Source organism: Dama dama, chromosome 24 (genome assembly GCF_033118175.1).
Source record: "Dama dama isolate Ldn47 chromosome 24, ASM3311817v1, whole genome shotgun sequence".
Lineage (NCBI taxonomy): Eukaryota > Metazoa > Chordata > Mammalia > Artiodactyla > Cervidae > Dama > Dama dama.
This window is the reverse complement of record NC_083704.1, coordinates 17,251,005-17,266,882: the sequence shown is the minus strand read 5'-3', so window position 1 is coordinate 17,266,882 and position 15,878 is coordinate 17,251,005. Positions and strand designations below refer to the sequence as shown.

The following is a 15,878-nucleotide window of genomic DNA, read 5'->3' as shown; positions in this document are numbered from 1 at the left end:
AAAGTATTCAACATACCAAGAACCAGAAAAAATTCATAAGAAAAGACATCTAAGGGACTTTCCTGACAGTTCAGCGGTTAGGACTTTGTGCTCCGAATGCAAGGGGCACAGGTTCAATCCCTGGCGGGGAACTAAGCCCCTGCATGCCACATGTCGTGGCCAAAAAGAAACAGGAACAGAAAGACTGATATCAACATGAAGAAGAATCAGATGTTGGAACCATTTCACAAGAATTTTAAACCAGCCATCATAAAAATGCTTCTAACATGCAATTTGAAATTCTCAAATGAAAAACAGAAAATCTCAGCAAAAAAATAAAAAAATGTAAAAAGAACCAAATAAAAATTATATAACTGAAAACCTACACTAACAGAAATAAAAGCTCCAGAAATGGGTTCCAGAGTAGAATGGAGAGGACAGAGGATAGAATCAGCACACTTGAAAGCAAATCAAGAACATTTACTCAATTTGAACACAGAAAAAAATAGGCTGAAAACCAAGCCAGAAGGATTATGGTACAATATAGGTTCAACAACAAAAGATCTAACATTTCCACCATTAGAGTCCCAGAAAAAAAGGAAGGAAAATAGCTTACAAAGGTATTCAAAGACATAATGGCTGAAAACTTCCCAAAATTGGTGAGGACAAAAACCTAGATTGAAGAAATTTGGGAACCCCAAACTAGATAGACCTAAAGAAATCCACACTAAGACACATCATAATTAAACTTCTGAAAACCAAAGATAAAGAAAGCTTTTTTTTTTTTTTTTTGCTAGGCCGTGCAGCATGGGGGGATCTTAGTTCCCAAATTAGATACTGAACCTGTGCCTTCTGCATTGAGAGCACAGTCTTAAACCACTGAACCACCAGGAAGCCCCACAAAGAAACAATCTTGAAAATAGCCAGAGAAAAGCAACATATTTGTACCAATTCACATGACAGATTTCTCATCTGCAACCATGATGGCCAGAATTAAGTAACATATCTTTCAAGTGCTAAAAGAAAAGAAACGTAAACTACAAATTCTTATATCCAGGGAAACTATCCTCAAGAAATTATGGGGAAATAAATATATCTTCAAATGAAGGAAAACCAAATCCAAGGACTAAACAAATTTGTACTAACAGAATCTATCACCATTTGTACAGATAACAATTCTTGTTATCTGTACACAGGGACTGAACAGATATAAAGAGCCAGAAATACTTGAGCCATGAAATGCTACATGGCTCTTCAAATGTTATTTTATTTAAAAAAATAACAATGTTTAATTTTAAAAGTTATTTTACAAAAGCTTTTCATAATTTTAAAAAACACCCAATATATAAAACAAATTAGAAAGGAATATTCCAAACTGTTATCAGTTGATTAAGGCAATTGACTCCTGGTAGGAAATTAGGCATTTATTTTTGGAGTTTCCAATTTGACTAAAGCATTTGTTATTTTTTAAATGTTTACTAGCTGTGTAACCACAGTGTATTGGAACTAATAATATAATACCAAGAGCCCTGCTAACACTCAGAGATTATGAGTAACTGTGCCAAAGAACAAGGAATAGCCTCAATGAAACGAAACACTACTAACTACTGCTGCACTTATCCAAAAGAGAGGAGTGCTATCTTTTACATACCTGTGAATTTGTCCGTTTTTATGCAGGTATTCCAAACCCTCCAGCACTTCTTTGAGTATTGTAGCAATAGTAGCTTCATCCAGGACTCCATTTTTATGTTCCCCCTTTGCCACAATGTGTTTAATAATATCTAGAACAGAACCTGAAAAGAGAAGAAACAGTTTTCCATAATTTTTTAACTCATTCAATATAATTCAGAGCCATTTAAAAATCAAAACACATGTAAATCTTCTCATAAACTTAGCTGTGTAGGAAAGGAAGGAAAAAATAGCAATATAAAGAAATATAAAAGTTTAAAATTAATAATATATTAATTCTACTCTAAAACATGAAAGCAACCTGCTAATATCCAAATAGAAGTGTTACACCAGCATCTTCTTGAGACATCTAATGAGAATTTGAAAAAGGTAATATAGGATTTTTAAAATCACCTCTGAAGAATTCCTAGGTAAACCACATCCATCAATAACACTCTAGCAAAAGATCTAACAAACCAATTTAGATTTCTAACATCAGATTAGAGTATGCAACATTGTTTAAATAAAGATATAAAACACAACTGAAATGCAGGTCAAATATCACATGTGTATGCAAACTAATTTAAAGGTTAAAATTATATTTCAGGTTAATAAGTAATAGAAATAAAACAGGTAAGGCAAAAAAAAATGCAAGGAATTAAAGTGGCAGTTCTCTTTAAATAAAAGCCTAGATGTATTATCAATCTCATTCTTCCCAGGATGGGAAATGATACTCCTACTAAAAATCAGAGGGAGGGAAAACACATCAACATAATAATTAAGGGCTTCCCTGGTGACTCAGCTGGTAAAGAATCTGCCTGCAACGTGGGAGACCTGGGTTCGATCCCTGGGTTGAGAAGATTCCCTGCAGGAGGGCATGGCAACCCACTCCAGTATTCTTGCCTAGAAAATCCCCATGGACAGAGGAATCTGGCAGGCTACGGTCCTTGGCATCGCAGAGTCAGACAGGACTGAGCGACTAAGCACATAATAATTAGAATCACATAATGTTATCTACCATAAAAAAAAAAAAAGCTTGCTAGAGATCAGTAGGATTTCTGGCAGTACAATGGCCCATAAAGATCAGAGAACCAAAACAAAATAATCTCCAATATTAAAAAGTGTGCCAAGGAGTCTGGAATATAACATAAAGTACACTGAAAAGACTGAATGTCCATTTCTTGGCAAATGTTTCTATTGAAAACTTGCCCTGGTGGGTGTTTTTTATTGCACACACTTAAAAAGAAAAAAATGTATTTCCAATAGAGGGAAAGAAGTGGTCTAGATGGAATCCTTGAAAACATGAGAGAACTGAACACATTTACTTCAGCTCCCACTGGAAATCCACTAACTTGAAAAGCCTGATAAAAAGGGCATAAATGCAGAATAAAAAAGAAAACAAGATAACAGAAGAGATACATCACTAATTTTCTGAAAGAGAGAAAGCAGAAAAAGTAACTTTGAGTATGCAGAGGGGTAAAACTGGAAACTTCAGTGCCTGCAGAGGAGGTGTATCAGTTAGGAAAACATAGATCCCTTCCCTTGAGTTCCAGAAAGGCTCAGAACACAAACACCTTAGACCACATAGAAGGATGTGAGGAGGTACTGATGGAAAGGTCTGAACATAGGAAAACTGGTTGAAAGCTCATATAAAGCAGAATAAGATTCCCAGATCCCACCCTCCCCATCCTAGAAAGCAAGGCAACTACCACGCCCCACCTCTAGCAGGAGACAGGCTGTTTCTTCTCTGTCAACAAATGATGGGAGACTTCAGATTCTTGGTAACTTTTTAAAGATTTTCTCCCTCTTTATTTCTGGGATTCATAAGACTATGATCCACAAAGAGGGGAACTAAGGAACAAGTTTTATTCTGTTTAGTTTAACCAATCACACATTGACCCCCAGAGCAAAGTGACTATACCAACTGGCCAGGTATTTCATTCTTCTGAGAAATCCAGGCCACATTAAGAACTGTTCAGTAAGAAAACATATATATAAATACCAACTGAGTTAAATGTCTGTAATGTAAAGAATATCTAAAATAAGGAATGCAAAGGGAAAAACTCCTACTAGGAATTAAAAATCACAATTTTTTCATTCAATAGTTAAGTCATATTATATGAGATCTAGAACTAGGTGCCACAGAGTATGTGTCCAGATCCACAGAGCGTGACTGCTGACTTTCAGGGACCTTCTAGTCTGGTAGATCAAAGAAATGGGGCAACAAAGACCCTAAGGGCACATCAAAGTCACCAGATACGCATTTTAAATGAGTCTGAAGCAGGAACTCCTTTTCAAAAATCTTAGATTTCTATTAATTTCACATCACCCAGTGATTAATAGGGAAATTAAAGCAACACACATTCCCAGATTATGCCCAGAATGGATATACCAAACAAGGCTATATAAGAAGCCCCTTCTTCCCTGGGATAACTTGTCTTTTCAGTTTTAGTTTCCCAACAATATGATTTTTATAGGTGAGGGATGATCATGCCACTAAGATCTACATCCTTAACTGACAAATATTGGTCCTGGAAGGTTCCCCCTTCTTTCCAATACGATTTCCTCAGCATCTTGCAGCATCTTACACAATGCCTACGATCCTCCCTCTTGAAATATAGAAATTATATATAATTCTTCATATAAACTAAGAGAAAGATGAAGGTATAAGCAAAAGAAAACTAACACTGGATGATTCAAATTAATATTTAAAGAAAAGGAACAATGAAGAAAGCCTATATCAGCATATAGAATACTATGTCTTTGGGCATAATCTGGAAGAAGTGTTCTATAGGGATAATCTGTTCTCAAACTTTAATACATTAAGAAATTACTTAGCAAACTAGCTAAAAATGCTGATTCCCAGATCGTATAGATTGCCATTCAAGAGATCTGATGTAGGGCCCAAGAAGTTGCACTTTAACAACCTAGATTGTCCACTGAAACCCAAGAATTTTTTAAAGTAAAAGCAAGTAAATTAAATAATGTAAAACAAGAGGGATTTGGTACAAATTTTTTAATAAAGCAAAAAATTAAACTGTAGGTCATCTACTCCCCAAACTATCTCACGTCTGCCTTCATAGTCTATGGCACGGAACATTTAAAAAAAAGTGAAAAATTTTTACTGTCCAAGAAAATCATTACTAAACATTAAAATGATATTGAAAAAGTGGTGAAGCAGTTGCTAGTTCAAGACATTTGTTAAATCTGACAATTATAGCTCAATCAAATTAATCACTCAGTCAACATGTTTATTTCCTCAGTTTATTTTTATGGAAAAACACTCTAAGTCCGAAATTAATTCACCCATTTTAGTTACCAGTATTTTCACCAAGTTTTAATCAATCTTTAGCCACTGGGTGCTGCTTATGTCTTCCTAAGCCATATAAGTTTTAAAAGGAGCCAAAATTTGCTTGCTCTGAGTATTCCACTTCCGATCAGCAGACATACCCTCACTGTTGCTTGACCATCCAAAACTGGTCACTCACAATACCATGTATTTTTTAACCTGGGTCATGCTCAGGGTCAAAGAAGTCCCATACTTTTTCTCTCTCAGAAGATGACAAAGATGAGAGCATCCTTAAATCACAAAGTAATTCACTAAGACAGTGAATTTAAATTAGATTTCTGCATTTCTATAGTTCCTCCCTTTAAAGCCTACAGATTCTTCTTTATCTTTTCCTTTCAGAAGCTTTCTTAATTACTTTGATTTCTAAAAATCTTATATTGCAGTTTGGTGCTAATAAATGGTAGAAATAGCTATTTAGATAGAAAGTGGTTGTAATTTCTAAAGATTAACCTTCTATACTAATAAATTTCAACATTCAACATGAGTTCCAACTATTTAACTAATAAAAGATAAGAATATCATAGGTATAAGAAAGCATTACAAAATAATTATAATAGGCACATTTCAACTTATTTTAACCATGATGTCCTCCTGGTCCATGGGCTTAAGAGTGCCAGTTGCAGTTTCATTTTAAAATTTAATTAGATTATTAAATTCTATATCAGTACAATGTTGCTAAATCAAAAATATGCATTTTAAACACTTTGGTTGGAAAAGTTAGTGTGAAAGGAAAAGTTAATATGAAAGAATGCAGCCTATACATATTTGTGTTAACTCTGGCTGTTTACATTTTTAAATTATTCAGATACAGCCCCTGCTTCTCAATGGTCCCCACCTCTCACTCTCTCTGCTCTAGCTGTGATTTCCTTATCAGATCCCAAGACACACCACTCTCCTCCATCTTGCCTCCACTCACCCCCAGTACAGCGTTCCCTCTGTCTGGGTCTTTCTCCCATTTTTCCCCTGATACCACCTCCACATCCATGTCACCTGGCTAATTATTACCTATTCTTTGAGTCTTCTGAAAAACATCACCTCCTGAAGGTGGTCTCTATCCCATCACAGCCATTCTCCCTCAATAGTTAGGTTCTCCTGATACTTGTTCCCATGATATCTGATACTTCTTCATGGCACTCTACACACTTATAATTATTTAATTACAACTTTTTCTTATAAGACCCATAAGAGCAAGGAACTGACTGACTGATTCACCAATGTATTGGTAATCAATAAGTATTTGATGAAAGGCATTTTAACTGTGCTATCTTGACAGTTCCCTCCTATTTAAAAAGAGTTTTTTTTGTCCTGCTTAGTTCTATTTTTTGTTTTCTACATATTGCTTAATGTATCTCTTCAGTTTAAATGTGTTCACTTTAAAACTACAAAAGATTACACTTTCCTAAAAAAGATGCAAAATTTTTAATATTTTTAAAGTAAACATTTAGATGTAAGATTATGTTGACTCATAAAATTAAAAGTAATTTTTAAAAGAATTAATGCTTGGAACATATTTGAAAATTATTGTCCAGGAAATTTGCTGAGTGCTATGCTGGAAAAACTGGGCACCATCCCAGGAAACTTAAGACCTGGAAGAACAGAAAGGTACATTTCAAAGACATCCCACCCAGCTACATATATCACATCCTGCCTTGTGATCAGGACATATACTCACTGAGAGAGGAATGGGAATTCTTTAAAAACAAACCAAAAAAAATTTTTTAAGGCATTCTGCTTATAAGAAGCAGAAAGGATGGACTGGCATACAGCTATGGATGAGAGAATCAATCAGACAATTTATTCCTATTCATCAGAGGACTTCTTAGCAAAACATTAAAAACTCTGTATTACACATTTTGCAAATTACATATAAAGAAAATTATGCTATAGGTGATCAATAATGAAAGACACAGTATTACCTAATATTCCCATATCTGTCCATACTGAAAGAACCATGCTTGACCACCATCTTGAAAGGTGGTTGGTGTTAGCAAGGCTTCCAACCATCATATGAACAGGGCCTTTAACAAAGCAATCCAGTTTCTCCAGTGTGTCACTAATGGGATTGAAAGAAAAAGGTGATTCTGGCTACACTGAAAAGCATCAAATAACAAGGGATCATTATTATCAATGACTAAAATTTCTTGTGCACCTACTACATGTCAGCACAGTGGTGGATGCTTTACACAGACATCTCACTCACTCCTCCCCAAAACCCTGAAACGCAGGAAAGGCATCCCCATTTAACAGACAAGTAAATAGGTTCAAAGAGTTTGCCTAGGGGCATAACCACCAAGTAAAAAATCTAGAATTTAATTCTAAAGCCTACAGACTTTTCTTTAAAGCTTCTCTGGGGCAGTAAGGTGTTCAATGAGTAATGGTATTAAAATAACAAACATGGATTCTCTTTCCTGTAATCCTACACTACAATCGAAAATGGAAAATAATGCTCCCATGTTAAATATGTATGCAAACAAGCAGCAAAGTGATGGGAAAGTTGGGCAGCTCCATCACTCACTTGTCCTATCTCGCCACATCATTCAAATCCATGATGTAGCAAAATGTCCAATTTATTACATGGCATGGACTTCTGGGTAACCATAACAAAATTTTTAATCTACACATACTAATGGTCCACTGTTTGCAATTAGCAATACTTACATTTTATTCTAAGGACTAAAGCAGAAATAATTGTATACACAATAGTGCAGGATACAGTACATAATTATGTTAATATGGGGGACCAAGATTTTCTGTGTGAGAGAAAAGAGATTTGAGTACAATTTTTAAAGTTTTAAAGGTCTGTAATGTTAAATCTGAATTGCAAATATTAATGTCAAATTATGATTTAATATTCTGTATTTCCAAGCTCTTCCAAACAGAAGCAGGGACAAAACAGTAGCAGTACTCAGATATCCAAGTTCTGCTTTCTGAATACCACTCCCCATAAAAAGGATCAGGGCTCCTTAGAATACTGGCTGATTCTGAGAAAAGCAACATAAATGCGAACCATTTATACTGAACCAAAAATCAAGGTTATCAAAGATTGATGGATCATGTCAAAAGGACACCACAGTACGTTTGAAGAGACTTCCACTAACAAAATTTTGAATAACCTGAGCATCAAAAAAAAAGAGTGTAACCGATTGAAAGGCACTGAATATATGAAAAAAAAAACCCTTGAGTTTATATAGTAATACTTCAAAAAAGAAAGCATCACTCAATGGGAAAAAAGAAAAAAAATCACTGGCAGTGATTATTAAACTAATTCTTTACTGTGAAAATTGGTCCTTAAAAATACTCATTTATCCTGTCTAAAGTGACTGCCCGCAATGCGGGAGACCCAGGTTCGATCCCTGGGTTGGGAAGATCCCCTGAAGAAGGAAATGGCAACCCACTCCAGTATTCTTGCCTGGAAAATCCCATGGACAGAGGACCCTAGTAGACTACAGTCCATGGGGTCGCAAAGAGTCAGACATGACACAACTGAGCGACTTCACTTTCTTAAGTAGGAACTACAGTATAGAATAATCAAAAAGTCCCATTTAATATGGGAAAGTTCCTTTCCAGCAAAGAATGCCACTTTATAAATGTTAATTAAAAAAAAGAAAAAATTATCATTCTGCAACCTCTGACAAAATAACTGATTCAAACAAGGACTGTTAATGGATATTAGAAATCATGAGATCAAAGACTTGGGGAACTGGATACTCACAGTGCCAAAGCATCATCCCAAAGACTACTTGCAAGCCGCAAGGGAAATAAAGCCAGCTCTCCCGTGGAGAGACCTGGCTGTCATAATCTTCACCAATCAAAATCAACATCACTATTAAAGATACAACCGGACAGCAAATACTACTTCTTGACGTGATGCAATATGAAGTACACAGCACCACCTACAAAATACTCTGTCCAAATAACCCTTTAGGTCTAATTTTTAATTTGTAGGAAACAGAGGAATATAAATCAAGTTAAACATCACCAGGAAGAAATAACCAGATAAATCCAGAATGTGGAACATCCTACAAGATAGACCCTTCAAACCAGACCTTTCATAAGTTTGTGAAATGGAAGAAAGGAAGTAGGAGGGAACCATCCTAGATTAAGAGAAATTGAAGAAGCATGACAACCAAATGCAACATGTAAAACCTGTCTTACCTTGTACACTAGTATTGTTAGATACTGTAACTCCAGTATCTCCTCAAATGCATGTCCATGAAAGCCAAACCAAAGAAAACATTTGTATTTACTTTCCAAACCATGAAAGTTGGCATTTCATTGTACTCTACTCACCTCCACTTAACAGCTTCATGACTAGCCACAGCTCATCTTTTACCACAAAAGATGTGTAGTAAGACACAATATTAGGATGATGGCACTGACTCATGGCTTGAATTTCTTTCTACAAGGAAGAGAAAACATGGTAATTCATTATATGCAAGCCTAAAACAACACTAGAATTTACTGAATCCAGATTTGGGAATTCCAAAGACTATGTCACAACCTTTTTAGGATTTTCGTGGTTCTGATCTCTTCAAGAATGGTTAAACCAAAAAACCACTTTGTTTCCCTCAGTCCATTCTGATTCCTACTCCTTTCACTCATTAAACCAGTAATCTCTGAAACCAGAAATGTACTATTTATCACACCTTGGCACAATACCACAGAGGCCTCCACTGGGACACATTTTTTACTTCAAGGTGTCCCTGAAGAAATCTTGGGAAATCAGGTTTTACAGTCACAGAGAATAAAAAAAAACTAATAAACAGAGAGTGGCTTTTTTGTTTGGCACTATTTTCCCCAAAATAGCTTCATCTCATTTTTGTGAAATGATTAACAGTTCTCACTTTAAAGAGGCCATAAACTAAATCAAAAGTAGAAACCTGAGCCTAAAGTCTAAGCTTACACTATTCTCAGTTAATGAATTTAAACTGGATTTGGTGTGATAAGATGCCTTATAGAAGTCCTGTGGTGCTTATCTTTCCTGTGTGCTTATCTTTCATCATTCCCACTGCCTTCACTGAAACTACCCTCAACACACCCCAGCCCTACGATAATAACTTCAAGAGAGCCATGTTGCTTCTAATCATGATTCAGCCTTAATAACTTCAAGATCCAGCCATAATATAACTTCAAGTGAGCCATGCTGCTTCTAATTAGGCACATTTAACCCTAATGTTCCCTCTGCCTAAAGTACACTTCCCTCATTTTCATCCAGCTAAAAAGACCAAATCACCCTGCCAATCTCAGCCAAAATACCACTTCCACCCAGCTTCCCAGCTTCTGTGACATGTCCCTTCTCTTGGCTTCTAAGCTCCATGCACATCTTACATTATATCACATATGTATGGATAGAAAATTGGATGCTTATTTGCCTGTCCTCCCCTGTGAAACTGAGAACTTCACCCAAGCAAGTACTTAAAAGTGGATTCCTACACATGGTGGAAATTATCATACCATACTGTAGTTGCCTGTTTATTTTTCTGCATCCCTCACAAAACTGTAAGCTCAATGAGAGATCAGACTCTGTATTACTAGCACGTATCATTGTGCTTGGCACACAGTCTACCCTCAGTAAGTATTTGCTGAATGAATGAAATCCTACAGCGCTTTATACAGCTTTTTACTTATTGATGTACTTGCCCTATACCCTTGGTATTTGTTCAGTAAGATCAACTGTGTAAAAGTTGCTCCAAATCCCTGATTCATAAGAAGTGTTCAACGAAAGGTATTCCTTCTCTTCTCATCTTTCCTACTCGAATGTAAGTTCTTTTATGGCAAGGACTTCGTTGCGTGCATTTTTGCTACCCACTAAGTTACTAGCACAATCTTCTGTACTAAAAGCTAAGTAAATACAAAGGATAAGGAAGAGGAACTAAAGTAATAAACACCTGCCTACTGGCACAGTTATATAGGACTTGAATAGATAAGGTATGTACACATAAGAGGGAATGTACAGGACAGCATATACATGCCAAATAAGGTAAATGTTACCAGAATTCCAGATGAAAGAACAGTTAAGGCAAGAAGTCTTCACAGAGTGGGCGGGAACTATGTTTGTGTTTTACAAGATGTGGGATACAAGTACAAGGTACAAAGCACATAAAATTACAGAAAAGAAGAAAAGGATGAAATATGCAAGACAGATTTTAGACACAGGAGTAAACCTGTCTAAACACAGGTCATGTTTTCAACAGAAATTTACCAAGTGCCTACCTTATGCCAGGTGCAGTACTAGTATAAAGATGAACCTTCATGAAACTTACGGTCTGGTGAAGAAGTTAGACAAATACTAATTTACAATACATATGAATAAGCTCTGATAGAAGAAGTACTAAATACTATATGATTTCACTGAAGAGGTGAATTATCCAAAATTAGGAGTGACAATCGGGGAAAGATTCCTATAAAAAGTTTTACTACACTGACATTATAAACCTGTTGTGTGCTTAAGCGTTCAGTTGTGTCCAATTCTTTGTGACCCCATGGACCAAAGCCCACCAGGCTCTTCTGTCCATGAATTTCCCAGGGAAGAATACTTGAGTGGGCTGCCATTTCCTACTCCAGGGGATCTGAACAACTCAGGGATGGAACCCACCTCTTCTGCACTGCAGGAGGATTCTTCACCACTGAGCCATAGGAAAGGTCAACATTAAAATAGGAAAGATAAATATGTTTTTATGGGTTTTCATTGTTTAATTACCTGGGACCATATAAGACCCAGGTAAATGTAACTGTGTTCAAGAATTTAGGATTCAACACATACCCCAATGTTTACTGTAGCACTATTTATAGTAGCCGGGACACAGAAGCAACATAGATGTCCACTGACAGATGAATAGATAAAAGAAATTGTGGTAGGCCTTCCCTGGTGGTCCAATGGTTAAGAACTTGCCTTCCAATGCAGGGGACATGAGTTCGATCCCTGGTCAGGGAACTAAGATGCCACATGCCACAGGGTAATTAAGCCTGCATGCTGCAACGAAGATCCCACGTGCCTCATTCTGACTCAGATTTCAAAGCAGCTTCCTCAACACTCATAAGTGCTTCTACTCCTAGTCATGAAAATGCCTTCCTGACAGTCCTATATGTCTGGAGTACCAGATCTTTGTCTGGAATTTTTAGTGCTCCACCTCAGACTTTCGAAAGCCATGTTTTACTGACCATTGTTCACTCCTTTTTAAAACTCATTCATCTTGATTTCTACTCTTTGCCCTCTGGCTTTCTTTTTTCATTTTTTAAAATTTATTTATTTCTTAATTGAAGGTAATTACTTTACAGAATTTTGTTGCTTTCTGTCAGATATCAACAAGAATCAGTCATAGGTATATGTACGTCCCCTCCCTCTTGAACCTCCCTCCCCATCCCACCCCTCTAGATTGTCACAGAGCCCATCTGAGTTCCCCGAGTCACCCAGCAAATTCCCATTGGCTATCTATTTTACCTACAGCATTGTAAGTTTTCATGTTACTCTCTCCATACATCTCACCCTCTCCATCTCCCCAACCCCCCACCACGTCTTTAAGTCTGTTCTCTAGGTCTGTTTCTCCACTGCTGCCCTGCAAATAAATTCTTCAGTGCCATCTTTCTAGATTCCATATATATGTGTTAATACATGGTATTTATCTTTCTCTGACTTACTTCACACTGTATAACAGGCTCTAGGTTCGTCCACCTCATTAGAACTGACTCAAATGCATTCCTTTTCATGGCTGAGTAATATTCCATTGTATATATGTACCACAGCTTCTTTATCCATTCATCTGTTGATGAACACTAGCTTGCATCCATGTTCTAACTACTGTAAATAGTCTTGCAATCCCCCTGGTTTTCTAATTACTCCAACATAGTTGATTTTCCTTCACTTCACATTACTGAGTCACTTCCCAAGTAATGTTAATTTTACATTACTGAGTCACTCCCCAAGTAATGTTAATTAATTAATTCATTCATTCAGAGTGAACAGTCTCTGCCATCAAGAAGTGCTCATCCTAGAACTAACAACTTTTCCATCTATAAAATTTTGACAGAATTTGTGTCTTTCTTTACATTGTTATTCCCTGAATTTAGAGTCTCAATATCTCTTTGTGCAGTCCAGTGTTCCTCAGCCTATGAGATCCAACTCATATGGGTCATGAAACAAACTTAGCAGATCACATTAAAAAATAGACAAAAACAGGATAAAAAATCATAGTGCATTCCACCTAATATAATTAAGAACTGTTTTATGAAAATGCCTCAGTTACATTAATATATATATTTTATCAACACATTCGTAATGTTATTAGATAATATGCTATCCTTTGCTGATTTTAAACCCCTGCCCAGCAGGGTCTCCCTCTGTGCCTCTTCCAAGTCTTCCCAGCCCAGGTGGCCCAGGACACAAACATCTCCACAGAGGCCTCCACCTTCATAACAGGGAGTTCGCATCTACCTTGCACTTCAACAGAGCACTCAAACTTTTCCGAGGCGTTGTCACATTCTGCCTTCTACAGCAGACAAGAACCTTAACTCTTCAACCAGATGGTGAACTTTATGATAGAAGAAAAGACATTTTAAGCCTCTTAATGGTCCCCTCAGATGTCTGTCCAATGAAACTAGTCCAAGCATTTATCGAGGAGAGAAAAATCTCAATCACCTGCATTCTATGCCTTTCCTAGGGCCTGTGAGTAAAATCTCTGGAGAAAATAGATGTAGTACTATCTGACAGCTGATTTTGTGATCACACTTTTTGCAAAGGTTGTTAGACAAGAAAACATTTTGACAAGAGAAAGGAGCAATATACCGCCTCCCTCACTAGTAACTGTCACACACAATACACACCTGTAATTGGTTTACATCAGTATTCTCTGGAGAACCCAGAGTACCCTTTCTGCATTATAATGAAGACAGTTTTGAAAAAAAATCTTACAACGACAACATCAAAAGTTGAGTATGCTGAGCTGATAATTTTTTTAAAAGACAAATTGAAGGCCTTTGTACCTTTTAGATACAGAACCATTGGCACTTAGATCTCAAGTCCTAACACTACCACAAATACCACAAATCAGGCATTCTTTATATTTTTGATGCTTGTTCAGGGTTGAGTGGAATCCTACCTGCATATGCACCAATTATTTTAAAGTTACTTTAAATCACTTTCCCCCATCTTTATTATTTGTTGATTTGCAAATACTATATATGCAATGTAAAGAGTTCTGGAATATGTGGGCAAATTTTATAAAGGTCTAACCAAATTTCTTTCCTTTTACTAAGCTATATCAAATTTGCATTCCTCTAAAAGTAAGGCCCTAGTGTAATAACACAAATATTACTTTCAAGAATGTCAAATATTTGAGAAGAGATGCTCTTTACACTTTTGAACTAAGATTTAATCATTTTATTAGTATTTTATAAGTTAAAAAAAATAGTAGACTTGAGTCATAAAAACCTGATTTTTCAGTCCAGACTCTGTTGCTTATCATGATTTAATTCCCTCATCTACGGAGTGGAGCTACTACCTATCTCGGAGATGTTTCTGAGGTTAAGGTTCACTTTAATGCCTAGTACTGAAAAGGTGTTTGCTATTACTGTTACATGAACTTGGTCAAGTTATTTAAACTTTGAGCCTTAGTGCTTTAGTCATAAAGTAGTAAATAAAAAGACTTTCATTCCTCTTTATACCATCCTTATGGATTATGAGGAGAAGGCAATGGCACCCCACTCCAGTCCTCTTGCCTGGAAAATCCCATGGACGGAGGAGCCTGGTAGGCTGCAGTCCATGGGGTCACTAAGAGTCAGACACGACGGAAAAGTAACTGGCAAATGATAGGAATTCATATTGGACTTTTCAAATTCCAGTGTTAATACATGGATTAAAAATACTGTTTTTCTTTAATAACAATTAGTTTACAATTTAGGCATCTTTTATGATCCCTGCAGTTCACATGTCCAAGTGGTGCTCTAAGGTCCTTGCTGGCAGCTGTAAACCTAAGTTCACCACATAATGTTTCAATCAGCATCTCCTTCCAAGTATGTGTTCTCTCACCAAACAACTCAAGATCACTCTAGCAACCCAATTCTTCAGCTTCTGCATATGCATTACCAATTCCTGAAGAATACATCTGCCCCATCTCCTGAAAATTTAATATATAATTATATTATCTCTTTATCACAGTTATACTACAAATTAAACCCAATCTGGGACAATGGAAAAAAATTCTGGACTGACAAATCATCCCAGTCCTAGTTTCTGCCCTTTCTACTATAACTGTGCATGATCTTAGAGAAATTATTTAACAATTTAACAATATTAATTCACATTTGAGGGGTAGTTTATGGTTTTCCAGTACTGTATCATTTAATCTTCAAGAAAAACCTCATGAGGTATACAAAGCAGAAGCAGATAGATATACTTCCATTTTAAGCCAAAGAAGTTGAGGATTTGAAAAATCAAATGATGTGGAAAAACTATCCTATTTCGCTTGCTGAATACTTACTACACACTTAAAACTACTCTAGGTGTCATGGAGTATAAAAGAACTGCCCAACAATCCCTGTGTTGATGGTTCTTAACACCGCAGAAACCTCATACAGCTGCAGATTCTCGGGGCCCCCTTTCTTCTCCCTGACTCTTGGAGGAGCCAGTGCTGCCAATGATGCTCTCAATCTGCATCAATGGTCAGAATGCAGATTGGTCCCACGTTCCTAGAAGATCAAAGCCTTTTAAAGGATGCTCCATTTGACCCAGAAATCACGATTGCATGATACTATTTTAAAGAGAGAAAGAAGTAAGCAAGCATTGTTTATAACGATAAAGAGAACACAAAAATCATTCAATACCAGAGAACAGGTTAGATGAAATATTCAACAGAACACTACATACATATTGAAAACTATATTCGTA

At 36.4% G+C, this 15,878-nt stretch overlaps 1 protein-coding gene across 2 annotated transcripts in view; it reads right to left on the bottom strand.

Moving 5' to 3' along the window:
* OXSR1 (oxidative stress responsive kinase 1) overlaps positions 1-15,878 on the bottom strand; it is a 91,810-nt gene that overhangs the window by 57,858 nt on the left and 18,074 nt on the right. The window contains exons 1-3 of one of the 2 annotated variants that reach the window (XM_061127803.1): positions 9,287-9,395; positions 6,913-7,049; positions 1,631-1,772 (exon numbers count right to left, since the gene is read on the bottom strand). In XM_061127803.1, coding sequence (XP_060983786.1) covers positions 1,631-1,772; positions 6,913-7,003 — 233 coding nt within the window. In that variant the 5' untranslated portion in view covers positions 7,004-7,049; positions 9,287-9,395. Of the gene's footprint in view, positions 1-1,630; positions 1,773-6,912; positions 7,050-9,286; positions 9,396-15,878 lie in introns of those variants that run through there. The other variant, XM_061127802.1, reaches the window with a different exon arrangement.